At 37.4% G+C, this 15,608-nt stretch overlaps 1 protein-coding gene across 19 annotated transcripts in view; it reads right to left on the bottom strand.

Moving 5' to 3' along the window:
- The window catches only part of epb41l2 (erythrocyte membrane protein band 4.1 like 2), a 106,378-nt gene that overhangs the window by 29,151 nt on the left and 61,619 nt on the right, over positions 1–15,608 (bottom strand). For all 19 annotated transcript variants that reach the window (XM_069195904.1, XM_015359053.2, XM_015359020.2 and 16 more), the window contains 5 exons: positions 12,616–12,720; positions 9,813–9,855; positions 2,613–2,688; positions 1,684–1,902; positions 995–1,082 (listed from right to left, as the gene is read on the bottom strand). In XM_069195904.1, coding sequence (XP_069052005.1) covers positions 995–1,082; positions 1,684–1,902; positions 2,613–2,688; positions 9,813–9,855; positions 12,616–12,720 — 531 coding nt within the window. The remainder of the gene's footprint in view (positions 1–994; positions 1,083–1,683; positions 1,903–2,612; positions 2,689–9,812; positions 9,856–12,615; positions 12,721–15,608) is intronic.

Genomic DNA, 15,608 nt, shown 5'->3' with positions numbered 1-15,608 from the left:
GCAGAAACTACCAGTTCACAATCAGACGAGTATAATATAAAGACATGGCTCTTGAAATTTATTTAAAAAACATGCCAGCAATATTGTTAGTCAACACTCTGTATAAAACAGAGATAAAAGGGAAGGGATATAACTACTGTAAACAATAATTCAGTCATTGAAAAATACCTTCAAACATTACTTGGCAGGGAGATCTATGGAATTCTTTTATTTATTAATTTTTCCACCCACAAATCTAAATGCAAAAATATACTTAATTATTTGTTTATACAGCTGATGTATACGTATACGGTCTGTTCCAAATATCATCTAATATAATTTTCCACTAGCCTTCACTTCACAGGAACAAACCACATCAAATCTGCTTCCATGAGTTAGTTGGTTTTCACAGACCTATTTTAGATCTATTTTTATACTGCAGACTAAAGACAGTAAGATTTAAAATCTTATATGTTTCACACTGTCTCCCTGTTTGTGGATCTAATAGTTGTACTAAGGAAATCTCCAATGTACCCATAAACTGCCCCCCTTCTATTTCCATTCTTTAATTATTTATTTTCATGATCCCAAAGGAAATTGCTGCTCCTTGGCATAGGAGTATATTCATAGTAATGATTGTAAAATGTGTGTGAAGACCAAACAAAAAACCCATTTGTTATTAAATGTCAATGTCAAAGCCAAAACGGGAAGATCTGTAAACCACCAACGCATGACGTCTTCATCCACGACCTCAGAACAATCCTGAAGTACGAAGAAGGAAATCTAAAATACAATGCATGCCCTCTTCAGCGTTACAAATCTCAAAACAAAAGAGTGTCATCGAACATGGACATCTTTGGGGGGCACTTTAATTAAATCATGGCCATTGTACTTTTATCTTTAGTAAAAACTCTTCCAACTGAAGACATAATGGCAACAGAAGTGAAAATCTGAGCCAAACGCAGCACTGTTACACAGTGAAATTCTTTGCTTACTCAGGTCTAGAAGAACCTACCTTGGCATGATGCAGATCCACTCCATACATGGAGAGCTTCTTGGCATTTTCCAGGAACTGAGCATCAGCCTGAGCAGGAGTCAGACCCCTGAAGGGGACACCAATGGTACTCAAGAAAATTCACATCAGCCACATGCATCTTACAATTATTATTACTGAACACACTGCTCTCCTCATTCTAAAAAACTTACAATTAATTAACCATCATACCTAACTCTTAATCAGATCTTTCATAGCTTCCTTTTGTATTGTTTAACAAATGTAACAATTCTGCCTCATAGCAGTCATTTTAGGATTTCTTGTAGTCTTAAATGATAATAGTCCACAGCAAAACGAGTGTCACTCAGGACCAAACCTCCAGCTCCCCGATTTACACTTTATTTTCTGTAAGCACTCCTTCAATGTCTTCGCACACTATTGTAAGGGGTGCTCTCAGAGGTGAATTGGGAGCTGGTCTGGAATGACCGACACCCTCAGCAGGAACCTACTCTTCAAGTGGTTCCATAGGGACCAGGCCTGCACGGCAGGTGTGAGGATAGAGGACTACAAGCAGGTGAGAGTGTTAAAAACACTGAGAACTGCAGCGAAGAACTAAGAAACGAAGGCAAGCAGAATAGCTTGGAGTTTCTGGCTCTTAAGTACAGTAAGAGGTACCGGAGCAGCGATAATGAAGCTGCTAGCCTCCTAACCTGTGTGTTTTGTACAGCTCTATCACTTTCTCTTCCATCTCCTTTGTCTGTGAGGGTGCAAACTGGAAATCACTGGTGTAGTCCAGGTGGTGCTCTTCAGGATCATAATCTCCCTGTTCAGCTTGCAGGGTGTAGGAGCCCAGCAGAGAGTGGGTGACAAAGGAGCAAGGCAGGCGACCCGAAGCAATATCCTGACGGAGCTGAAGGCACAGGAAATATCTGCACCGAGAGGGGGAGAAAAACACTTCTCATTTCCATTGTAAACCTTTTAGAAAAACCTACTTGTGGTCACATAACAGTAATCCCTCAGTTATTGAGAAACCCCTGTACATGTTGTCGTCATTCAAGCTCATTTATTGAGGGATTACTGTATACTGAAACAATAATTTCTGCACTATTGCACTACGTTCATAAACAGCAATGAATAAGGTTTCAGTATGCTAGAATAAACACATGATTTAGTATCTTCAATGCCAAGGAAATGCAAAAGCAGAAGCAAATATGGTTTTTAGCATCTGAGAGCACACTTAACTACGTGTACAAATGATACGATCTTTTAGATAAAATAAGCTGTATGAGCTGTAGTGAAAGTCAGTTTTTTTTCATGGTTTTCAGAACTTCATGCTGTATAATACATAACATTTATACAAATTGCTAGAAATCTTTTTACAGGTAAATGCAGTATGTAAGGAACGTACATTGAAACATTTAAGGAACATTAAATGTTTCAAATTTGTCAACATTATGGTTGCTGAAACAGAGTATAGAAATTGCATTTTAGATTTGCTTGACTAAGTTCATCATGAGGTATTTTTCACAAATCCCAGACAGAGAACTTAAATTACATTTAAAAGCAGAACATGGCCTGAACTAGTAATAAGGGGAACTATTGCCTGTTTCAGACAAGGTTCACAAGAAAGGAAGATTACCTGGTTATATCTTCAGTTAGCTGTGATGGATCAGGAGGATAGAATTTTACATTAAAGGCAAACTGCCAAGGAGAGTCTGAAGAAAAAACGTAAAGTATAAAAAGCTGGTTAATTACATTTTATGGTGGAGAAAAAGACCTAGATAAATTTGCCATTGAACTATTCTGTACTAATCTATATACCAAAAATAGGCAAATGACTTACATTCTGTCCTTATTGTTTATAGATTTTAAAAGAAAGGTGATTCAACAAACTAAACAATCTAAATAAAAAGCATGAAGGAAGGAAACCATACATCTCATTTCCTATTACAAATAAGGTACCAATAAACTCTGTCATCCTCTTAACAAACAGCTGTAACAAAAACATGATGCTCTCACCAATGGAACTGGGCCAGAACTGTCTCTATTAGACTGCTACATGGTACAAAGAAAAAAACACACACCAAGAGGATGTAGCAGCTGCAAGCAATTATATCACAGTAGAGAACCCTCAAGCTTTGAAGTTTTTTGCTGAACCTCTAAAAACTGCAACAACTCACTTTGGTTTTCAGTGGAGATACGGAACTATATATTTTAATGTGGTGCTTTCAAACGGTGGTAATAAGAATGAAGAGAGTGACTCAGGCAGTGCTACAAACAGGTCAGTTTGAAGTTTGTAATTACAGAGTCCATCTTGGCTGTCAGATAAGACAGTATTTTATGTCACATAAAAACATAAATGTTGATATTTCCAAGCCAAACAGATTAATCACTATTCCTGATCAATTGTCACATACTACAAAAACAACTAAAAAAATAAATGGTTGTTCTGTTTTATCAACCAAAACAGTTAAACTGTATATTTGATGACAGATTAAGACACTTCTGTCCTTTGCTCCGTTCTTTACATAGTACAGTGTAAGCTGTCACAATCAAACAATTTAGCCCAATCCCCTCTTCAAATAAAGCCCCATTACCAGGATGATCTTGGGTTTAGAAGCCAGGTTCATGTCCAATATGAGTGAAAGTGGTTCAGCCACACCCTTGATTCTCACAGAAGCTTGAATTAACTTTCTCTTGTAACTCAGAGAATCGGAACATTCTTCTATAAGTAGTATTATTCTTCTGTACTCACAAATGTGGCTTTTGAGATACAGCAACAAGAACACAATAACACAAGAAAGGCTGTAATGCAGTGGGGTTTTGTTTATTTGTGTTTTTGAGTACTTTGTTCCAAACACACACTTCTCTTTGTGCTGCCTGCTTATTGACCTAAATATGCCTGCACAATAATTTTTTCAAATGTAAGCATAAGGAAATAAATCCCGACTGGACACAAAGCTTTTGAGTTACCTATTATTGTGAAGTGTGAATTTTCAATTTGATTCAATTTATTTTTATATAGCGCTTTTCACAACAAGGTTGCCCCAAGGTGCTTAACAATGCAAGTGACCCTATATGTTGTGAATACAGAACAGAAAAGACCAGAAGACAACAGAGGAGAGGAACCGAAAACTCCTTAGTAAGGAGAGAACAAACCTCTAGGGGTCCAAGGTCAACTGGCTGCCCAACCCCTTTGGGCATGTTAACATTATACAAATAAAAAAAAAGGAAATAAATCAAAAAACCTGTGGAAAAGTACACAAAAGCACACTAGGAATTTATTACGATAAGCTTCATCGAATGGAGGAAGCACTATTAGCACCCTCATTCTGCTTCACTCGAGACTGTGGAGTTAAGTCAGCTTGTGGAAAGTTTGGAAATAAAATACAAAATATGCAGATGGTTTTAAAGCTTATGAAAGAGGAAATGACATGTTTTTCCTCTGCAGCAGTATCAATACAAATCATGTAATGTAGCAATGTTTACATTGAGGTGCTATAATATTTCATTAAGACACAGAGCAGTATGATATCATCACTCATCATTTAAAGCATTTAGAAACACAGCAAGTATAAATCTCTATAAATGATCTGCCTTTCCAAATGAAATGTTGGTTTAAATTAGAGTTTTACACTTTTATACAGAAGAACTGCTTTCTGAGTGAAGAGAACCTCTGATTTCACCATCACATCCCATCACAAACTATATGAATCTCTCCAAAAAGCAATCACTTATTTTTCCCAGCTGGTAATTCCATTGTTAATATTTTTAGTATAAAGACACAAAGTATATTTATACCATCTAACGTATCTGATCCTTTCTCATGCATCCCAGTACTGTCTGAGGCTGGAACAAGAAACTGCTATAAGTATTATCCAGATACTAGAGAAATTACAGGAAATATTCATTGTACAGTATGTGTTTAGAGTAATTATTTTTGTATTGTAGTGTGAGCTTTTTATGAGATTGTGCACTAAAATGTTTGTGTGTGCACACATGATTTACTACATTCAACAAAAATGAAAAACCTCATAGTAAAAAGTGTAACAAACAGATGAGATAATCCTCTACGGAAACGACTAATTCACGGAAAGTTTCTCATAACCATGAGTCAAAGATAAAGCCATTTCCTCAAAGACCTGTTCCAAGCCAACAGACGTCCCCCAGTGAAGCAAAAGAAAAATTAATCTAAAACCAGGATTTGGAGGAAAGTTTCACGCTGGTCTATTTTAACTAGACTTTTTTTTCAGTCCCCATTCCCATATTTAACCCAGGCGCCCTTCTGTAGGATGAAGCTGGACCGTCAGCAGCCTGCTCTGTTGTGAGAGCAGAGACAGGTGTGCTGCTGTGCTCCTCACACCCCACTAACACAGTGGGGACTTTCGTGAACTTGGGGGCTGGCTGGCATGGGCGGGGTGCAGCTTCAGACAAGCCAGAATGAGTAATAAGAAGATAAATCAATTCTCTTTCAGAAACGACGAGGAAACAAGCTACGAAGCGGGCAGGAAAGGAAAAGGAGAAACATATCGGTGTAACATATTTAAAACAGCCTGCCAGAGGAAGTGCAAAAGGGGGAAGCTGGAAAAAATGTTGATGATGTTACGTGACCTTCTACGGCATTAATTTAGGTGGAATTATCTGCAAGCTCTGCCAAAACCAGGAATAAGAAAAAAAAACACTGGGGGTTAAACTGGGGGAGCATAGGAGTAGAGAGGACTGAGGATCGTGCAAGACTAAATACTGGAGGCGTCAGGTGCTTCAGCTCACACTCACTCCAAAGTCACATCTTAGAAAAACTACAAAATGGCTATGAGAGCTGAGACACTACCTCCTTCCAAAAGTTACTGGGCCTGCAAACGAGTGTCTTACACTCGGACACAGTGATCTGATAGCAGCAATTAATATGACTAGTTTCCAGTGGGGCTACAAGTGAAAGCGCTGTAGTAAGTTAATAATGGTTACAAACAACCCATCTGCGTAGGGTTCTTTTGAAAAGTAGAGTGTGACAGGCTGACATCAGAGTGAGGAGGCCTTTTCCAGACTCCAACAACTCTTTGTGTAAAGAAGTACCTACTTAATTTTTAAAGGTGCTCAACTCAACATAAACACTCAATTATTCATAACTGACTTGGTGTTTCTCATTTTATATAGTGTTTATCCTGTCTTGAATGTTGTCTAAATACTTTTGAATTTCTTTTGCAAACTCTCCTAGTTTGATGTGATCTGCAAACTTATCTAAGTTCCTAACTTTACCCCAGTTTAGATCACTGATGTAAATGACATCAAGAAAGAGCAGCACGCCACTTAATACCACACTCTACAGTCTGAGCATTTACTGTACCTCTTATCTGTTCCCTGAACCAAAGTGTGATCTAAGTAGATACATTACCTTGAATGGTTAATGTCTGCATACATTTATTTTTGAGCACTTTTACCAAAACTTTCTGAAAATCCTAATGTGCCACATTATATGCTCCTTGTGTATCCATCCATGCTGGTGCTTGTTCAAAGAACTAAAGTCAGGTGAGCAAGAAATACTGTATAACTTCTGAATCTATATTGACTGAGAATGGTATTCAATCAATCGTATTTAATTGGTCTGTAATTGTTAGTTCAGTTTTGCTGCTCTTTACAGAAGAGTTTTACATTTGCAAATTATTTTAGCACTATTTATTTATATTGTATCTTTGTATGACTTCTAGGTACTTGATTTTGGTATTTCTGATCACTCCTTATGCATTTAGGACCAACTAGACCTTTGTCTAAAACTAAGCATTTCATGACGGTTTGTAAATCAACAGAACTATGTTTTCAGACACAGATAACCTCCTGAATTCAAGCAATACTTCCTTTATGTGCACAGTACGTTACAAAACAGTCAATGACTGTCTCAGCTAATCATAACGCACAACATAGAGCAGGCACTACAGATCTTGCCCATGACCTCTGACCTTACAGAAACACCTTACTTTGAGTGCAGATAGGGTTATAGTTATAAGACAACACAAATAGGAAACCATACAGTACAGTATGTATTCTATAAAAAAGTTTTTATTTATAACCTTTGATTTCTCTGAAAGTCAAATGCAAAAGTGTAAAAGTTCTGTTAGAGAGTACAGATGGGGCAATGGTTTTTATAGAACACATATAGTTGCCATTAAAAGCTTAATTTAAAAGAGCATTTTCCCAGTGAAAAGTGATATATTGGCATATCCACTGATTTTATTTAACACTGCTTCCTTCGATTATAAGCTTAACAATAAGATTTATAATGATCTCCTCACTTCTAAAAAACACACAAATCGCCCCTTTTTTTGAAAAATTAATTTAGACCCCGTCCCTGAATATTTATGTAATTACAGGCTAATTGCAAATTTACTGGCAAAATGTTGCAACCAGATGTAGCATACCAGATTCTATCCTACCAAGTAATTCATCAGCATGTTAAAAGCATTACCTTAAAAAGACATGACTATCACAAATTAATTAAATTGGAGGTCTGGGCAATTTTTATTTTTTATACTTTTCAAATGGGTCGCACATATAGTTTCAGCACATAGCACAGAAACTGCCTTGGTTAAGATTTGTTAGATAAATGATCTACTGATGGCTGCTGACTCAGGCTTCAGCTGAACTTAAAATACCAAGGCTGATGGCATCAAAAACCATCACATGTTTAGTCAGGGAACGACAAGGTTCTTTTTGCTGCTATTCTAAAGGGGTTTCATTATTTTTATGCAATATAAACTAACTGGTTACATTTAGTGGAATGAGGTCAGTTGTGTTACCTCTGGCATTCTTCTGGGATCCATTCTATAGGATATCTGCATGACTATTATTTGACACTTTCCCAAATAATTACTCATCAGGGCATTCATTTTGTAATAGTTATGCTGATAACATACATATATATCTGCATACTACACCTCACATTTCTTCAGTTGTTTCTATGCTCATTATGAATTAGGCAGATACACGCAACTATTTCTTGCTATTAAGCCTTGATTATTGAAATGTTCCGTTTGCTGCTGTTCCTACAAAGCTAGAACATAGGCTGCAATATATGTAAAAATAGTATTGCATGGGATTTTTTCTGCAAAGAAAGCAAACAAATCAAATATCATCAGGCTTTTCATATGTTAGCAGCTAAAATCTGAACTGACAAGATTTTGCTCTTACTTTCAAGGCTTCAAATAGCCTGACCTCAACTGACGTCAAGGACTAGCTTTCTCATCACGTGTGACAGAATGGAACTTGCTCTGACAAATATGACCCTCTCTGCGCATCAAGGACAGAGCGATGCCCAGAGGAAGACCATACCTCCTGAGCCATGACGTCTTTGGAGCTCCCTTCCTAGATATATCAATGACTCAAAAACTTGCTCAGATATGGTGTTTCTAAATTACACGTATAGACATTTTTGTTAACATTCTTGTTTTAATGTTATTTATTCTTTGCATGTTTTTATGCCCCATCTTGTATCTTAACTCGTGTTTTGGATGTTACAGCATGTAAAATTTAATCCAACCACTTAACATTTTACCCAAGATTTAAACATATGGCTTGAGGAAACCTAGACAACATACTGTAAATCAGCATGACCCCCCCAGGATTGTCCCAAGGCAATAACTAATTATGATGGAAAATAAATATTGACACACAGCGATCTGCTTTCAATATTCACATGAATGTTCGCTGTGCTTCAGTCGCAGACTTCTACTTCTTTCTGATCCGCGCTGCTTGTTTGGAATCCTTCACGTCCTTATAATTTTGCTTATCACTTTTTTTGTTACAAAAACCTCTAGCTAAGCACGAATACTCACAAGCAGAAGTGGCTTGAGGTCTGCATGGATAGCTTGTTTTTAAGTGCTTGGTCGTAAGTACTCTGTTCTACCGGTTACATGACTCCATCATGTTCTCTGACAGAGCCTGCCATGTAAAGGCACTGAATAAAATAAATACTGAAACAGAATATAGACAGGACTTTACTTATGCACTACTACCTTACTATTTGCTAAAATAGCATCCACAAACCCAGTAAAACCTGTACTTCATGTAGGAATTTTAACGTGACGAAAATTTAACCTACCTAGCTTTTCTTAATGTATGTTTTTATAACAACACAAAAATAATGAGTACTTCAAGTATTTCTCTAGGCACAATTCCAAAAGGTTAGACAGTTTCTAACACAGCTGTACCGTTTGGAAGACACAATACTTATATTTGGACATATGCCCAGCCATGAGAACCTGGTGATGATGTAAATGGATACATTATGTGAGAAAGCTAACAGTCAAAAATATAAAGGGCAGAACCTCACAGCAGTTTCCAGGGATACAAATGAAATTCCCCTTGACGTATCAGACCTAAGCTTGGCACGCTTCTGCCAGGATTTATCATAAGTCCAGTGACTGCTAAAAACTGGCTTCAACAGTCTAGTATTATTTTGCTCAGTGCTGAGGAAAATACTTTCACATTTATAAAGATGAATGAGCATCTTTAGAAATAAGCACAAAAGTGAAAACGTTCTTCTGAAATTTCAATTAATAGAAATGTGAAGCTTTTATTCATGCAGACTGCATAGTTTTTGTTTTCTTGAGAGCAAGTGTGGGAGTTTATAAAAAAGCAATGTAAAAAAAAGTAATATAATGTGTAATGTAATGTGCAGCGCAAACACACAACACTCCCTCCATGGCTGACAGCTACTTTCTGCAAACCTACAAATGCCACAATTTTCTGGAGCTAAAAATGGTTCATCACAGTACTAATCTTACTGTAGCAACGTCCATGCATGCAAAATTAATTAAAAAGAAACAGAACGTCTAACAACACTTACTTCTAATTTGCCTCTTGATCTCCTTTGAAGGGTCCAGCCAACACTGAAAGGCAAGGTAAACAAAAATGACCTTTCTAAGCATTAAGTAAGGAAAAAGATGTGAATAGCCACAGTTGTTCCCATGTAAAACCTATAAGCATGCATTACCAGTCGTACAGTACATATTAAGAGTTGACAGTGCATGCTTCTGTCAGCCCACTACAAATCCCAATCTAAATCTAGTTGCTAGAGAGGGAAGTATCCGCTTTGCTAGTTTTTGGCTTTTTATAAAACCGGAGAAACAATGGTGCAAGTGGACCGCAGAACAGTCTAACTGATAAAATATGGTCAGGCCCAATTTACAATAAAATGAAATTGAAATATCAAAGTCATTTTGGAGAAAGAAAGAAAAAAATATTTTATTGTGTGGGATCCTATGAAGAATCCAGGGTTTGCAGAACAATAAGGCCATGATGATGTAATGGCAAAAACAGCAAGAATCTTTGAAGGCCAACAAAATATCATGATCTCTAAGGAATTTAGGTTGTCTGTAGCCATGGCTGTTGGCTCCCCAGACAATACTGCAAGCTTGTAACTAAGAGTCAGACAAGCGTGCCCCTGATGACAGGATTCTTTGTTGACAGCCTGAAACATTTTAGTTCACATTAACTTCCTAAGGTACTTTTTTATTTCAACAAACATTTTTCATAGTTTCTGAAATAAGTGTACTGTGATTCCTTGATCTGAGTACCATTATGAAATACTTCCATCTGACGCAGCAAAAACATATTTTTAGACAACAAATAAAGGAGTGTAATAAGCCAACCGTCATTCAAAACATATCAGCTGCGAATCTTTGGTCATTTTTCGCTGAATTAGGATAATTTAAAATGGAACACCTTTCCTAACAAATCTAACACTTTTTTTCCAAGTACAAGTTGGAAAACACACCGGATACTGCATACAGTTCCACATTGGTGCATATTATAACAACTCCAGAACAATCTTCCACAAAAATGTTTCTCTAGTGTTTTTACCCACATAAAACAAAATACTAATTCGCAACACACATAACCAAGAGTCATCACAGCAATTGGCTCCCAAGAAACATAAGATGGAGGTCATGTTTGTCATGTAAATTCATAAGGGAGAATGGTATTTAGTTTCCTTGCTCCTTGCTCCAACATACAGAACAACACCTGTCTTATGAAGGCTGTTACATACAGTAGTATATAAAAATAAGATTCAATGAGATCTGGCTTGAAGATCAACATTTTTAAACCTTTTAGTCAATTTAGGGTATCATGGCATATTGGGGATGGTATATTTAGGAGATGATGAGATTTAGAGCATCCGAAAAAAAAAAAACTTTCACAAATTCTACTCCACTTTGTACTTTTCCTGCCATACTCATGTACATGTTGAATCGATTTGTGTTCATAAAGAGGTAACAAATTAAAGTAAGGTTTATCAAAAGCCTGATTTATATCAGGGTCTTGGGTACAAATGGAAACGATTTAAATCTTTAAATCAGATGAACACAGATTGAGAAAAACACATGGAGTATCCCATAACTCTGTACCTGAACATGATATATTACAGTATTCGTTCTCTTTAAAACCCGAACCTTTCGCTTAATTCAAAATTTCAGTTAGGCTTCCTAGCTCTCATTCTCCTATGCCAAATAAAGCAGAAATACAAAAGTTGGCCCACAAGGGACTTAGAAAGCTACAGTGCTGTGGCAACACAGGCTAGAGAGGGCAAGGACTTCAAGAAACTTGTGCCCATGTAATGGAAGGCCGAGCAGATAAAGAACAGCTGCTCCTATAACCAGGGATGCAGTTCTGCACTGAGCTCAGACTGGAGGAATCAGCCATCCTGCTTGTCTTTTCGGCCTTTTGCATTTTATTATGGATGTGCTGTTGATTTCCCTCATAAGTAGCCGGAATGTGATCATGATTGGACTGTGTGTGATGACTACCTTAGTTTGGCTAACCGGCTGCTTGAAAGGTATAAGACAGTGAGTAAAAGATGTGCCACATTTTCCATGGCAAACCGATCTACACAAATCCCTCCTCTCTCAGTAATGCTTTAAAACTTAACTGCAAAAACAGAAATTTAGCCTTTAAAAATTTCAGCAAGGACTTGTCCAATCATGAAAGTTTCAGAACATTTACAGAACTCCACAGCTGTCGTTTTAATCAGGTCCTGACCACAAGCTCTTGCAGAGGGACCTCGTCACAGCAAAAGGTGCAGGCAGGAAATACAGAATTCAGCCTTAATCACCTGACTAGACTGACAACAGCAATCTCTTCAGTAATTAGGTTTCATAATGTACTTAAATAATTCATGAAAAGATTATCACGCTACTAATATTGTGCACCTTTTGCAAACTACTCAAATAAAATGGTCTTTAAATGTCTAGTGACCTCCACAAGTCAATGCAGTGAATAAAACTAGAGTTGTAGAGTCCAACTTTCAATTAAATCCATTCCTGCATCAATAAGACTGAAATATTTAATAATGCACGAAGATAACTCGCTGCAATCATACAAAATAAATCAGCTGAAGTGGATTTTCTTCTACAATACGTCTAGGTACTGTAATTCACTGGTTTTCTGTGAGTGGGATCTGTAAAGAATCCTGCGAAAAGGAGCCTTATTTTGCCAACCTAAACACCACCTAGTAATTTATCTGCAAGCCAAAGTTGTTGATCTGTCTTTAATAATTATTATGGAGTTGTATCTAACCACTTATCACAGGCAAGTAAAATGCTTCACACACATTAGTTATAAATGGCATGCCAGTGCCAATAATACATTACCTTTTGGTCAGTGTTGTCTTTGTACGCCAGTCCAAAGTAATCCTTCTCCAGGAGATTGAGATGTTCGCAAACTTTCTGAAAAAGTATTAGGCCCTTTGCCCGTTTCTAGAAAGACAACAAAATAAAGTTATGCCATTTATTATTTCAAAAGTTACAGAATTGCGGTGTCACGGTAGTTGATTTATTAAATATTACACTAGTGATGTCCTGTGGTTTTGCACTTCTGACTTTTCCAGAGATGGAAACTTCTAATTCGTTTCCCACTTCATTGGAAGGGAAGGTACATTAGTGTCACACAAGTGCAATTGAAGCACTGAACACAGGCTGGTCCACTGATGAAGAACACCACCATGCCAATTCCTCTCAGAGAAGGCTTCTCATTTACTACACAGAAAAACCACAGTAAAAAATAGATTTGTAAAGATTTACTTAACTGAAAAAACAACACAAACTAAATCTTTTTAGATTTAAAAAACTTACAATAACTAGCGTGATATTAGTTCTGCCGAACAGCTTTTTGTTTTTAATCTTCCTTATGTTCTTATATTTTCTGTCAGAAAATGTACTTTAAAAGTGAAATGTGATATTTATTTTTTCATTCAAAAAGGTAGAACAAGTAGATGCTCCTGACTTCAACCTTGAATTTTTGGCATTGCAGTATGGAGTCAATACAACACTGAAAACCCAGAAACATTCCCAACACCCGCTCAGCATTCTGTGTTTAATGGCCGCTTGGCAGCTTTAACATTTGCTAACAGAGCAGAATTTAACAGGCCACTCGCATTATAGTAAAATCCCCACAGAACTTTGTGAACTATCTGTGTGTAGGTCCTTTGACACTAATGGTATTATACAACTATTTGAGCTGAATCGGTCCCCACAATGGGGACAAACACACTACCTCCACAGGCAATTTATTTTCCAGGCCTGCAGGAAAATCAAAAGGGACAAAGAACAATAACAACGATTGCTACATTGAAAAAAAAGAATACTGATGCATTTTTGTTCGTTTTTGTAGAGAGAGTAAAATATTTATGGTATGCCGGTTTAATAAATCATCCCATGAAAAGACACCCAACATCAAACATTTTAATTGCAGCCTTTTTCTCCCCATCTCAACAGTTACTGTTAAACAGTCTTATCCAGTCGGAAAGGACGGTCAAGGAGGCAGTGTGATTGATTTAACAAGCAAAGACTCTCTGCTGATACAAGAAGCATTTGGAGAACAAAATCCTAAATAAATGAGTAAACATCATAAATAACAGACAATCCTTTATTGAAAAGCATTAACTGAGGTTTAGGAACTCCCATCCAGTGGTAACAGTGAAAGGTACTGCCTGCTACAAATTTAAGTGAAAACTAGCAAAGATAAACCCAAAGAGGCTCCAAGTTACATTTTCTAAAAAGTCATATTCCAGAAAAGGAGAGATCTCTGTAAGTAGAATATCAGCCTGAACGTGATCCTCGGTTCCTACTGCTCATCACACCTGAAGAAAAACCAGTCATCGCAGTGAACAATTTCTTCAGGAAACCGGAGATAAAAATGAGTGTGCACAAATACCTGACTGGGTTCGTCATGGGATGTACTGCAGAGCGTGGTAATGCTAAAATATATCACCGTGCATTAATAAAGGGGAGAATACAAAACAATCGCAAGCAGTCTTGCAAACATCCATTGTTGCACACACTCACATATACACATATTGTATTAATAATGTATACTAAGAGGACTAGATTTTTGACAGATGTTCTAAAGTGCACAAAGTATGGTCAGGCATACATGTCTGGCTGCCTAAGCAATGAAAAATTAATATAAAAACGCACTGATGCTTCAAAGACAGGTCCAGTCTAATGAGACTTAATTTATATTTGCTTCAGATACCCATGACTGGGTTTTGGAGAGCTTTTTGATTAAATGTCCCATAACAACTCATATTACTTACTCCTGAATGGATTTAATCCAAACCTTTTTCTACATGTTTTCAGTAATTTACTTCACATCTTGAACTAATCCTACTTGATCCCTACTGTATCACTCTCCAAAATGTAGAAACACAATTTAATTTTTTACAGCTTTAAAACACTCTCCACGTATTGATTTCCTCCAGCATGTTTTAGCACATGTATGAAGATCAGAAAATGTGACAACTGCAAACCTCCAGCAGGTCACAATATCATAAGCATCCATCCGTTTTCTACCTATGTTCCTGAATACAGGGCTGCAGGGAGCTGGAGCCTGGACCAGCAAGCAACAGGAAGAGACTCCAGTCCACCACAGGGCACACACACACCGGGACCAAATTGTTCCAGAAGCCAATTGAACTACCAGCATGACTTTGGACTGAGAGAGGAACATACAAACTCCACACAGACAGCACCCCAGGTCTGGAACTGAACCCAGGGCCCCAGCGCTGCAAGACAGCAGTACTGAACCACTGCATCACCATGCCATCCTATCGTCAGATTAGGAATACATTTTCACCCTGCTCTGAAGTTCCACTGACCTTAATTTAATTGATTTACTGAGTTATAGCTTAACTCTAGATTTTTTTAAGACAGGGATAAATGAGACTTGGGGAACACAGTTAATAAAGGGGATAAGCATGAGACAGATTGAGTCACATACTCATTTGTATATGGTTTGCAACCAAAAAGACAGAATTAAAGTCAATGTTCTTAAAGCTCTGAGCTCCTATTGCAGTGGCTTGGGCTCTATACTGGAGCTTTGCCTGAGCTTGTGATCATAGGAACCTGTACACCAGAACACTGTCCAGCACTGAGTCAACACGGATGCCATGGTGCCACTTGGGCAATTAAGAAAAAGAAATTGCAGTTGATCAGTCTGACCAGCAATCTAACAAGGAACCTTCTGAAGAAACGAAGATTGTGGAAAATCCAAAAATTGAAAAAAATACGCTTGTTATCTTTACATTACAAATGCACTAAATGAGTAGTTGAACCATTTGTTGCGTTTTACTGACTCTCAGTACACT

This window comes from Lepisosteus oculatus, chromosome 2 (assembly GCF_040954835.1).
Source record: "Lepisosteus oculatus isolate fLepOcu1 chromosome 2, fLepOcu1.hap2, whole genome shotgun sequence".
NCBI lineage: Eukaryota > Metazoa > Chordata > Actinopteri > Semionotiformes > Lepisosteidae > Lepisosteus > Lepisosteus oculatus.
Note: the sequence above shows the minus strand (reverse complement) of the source record. Positions and strands in the feature narration are given on the sequence as shown.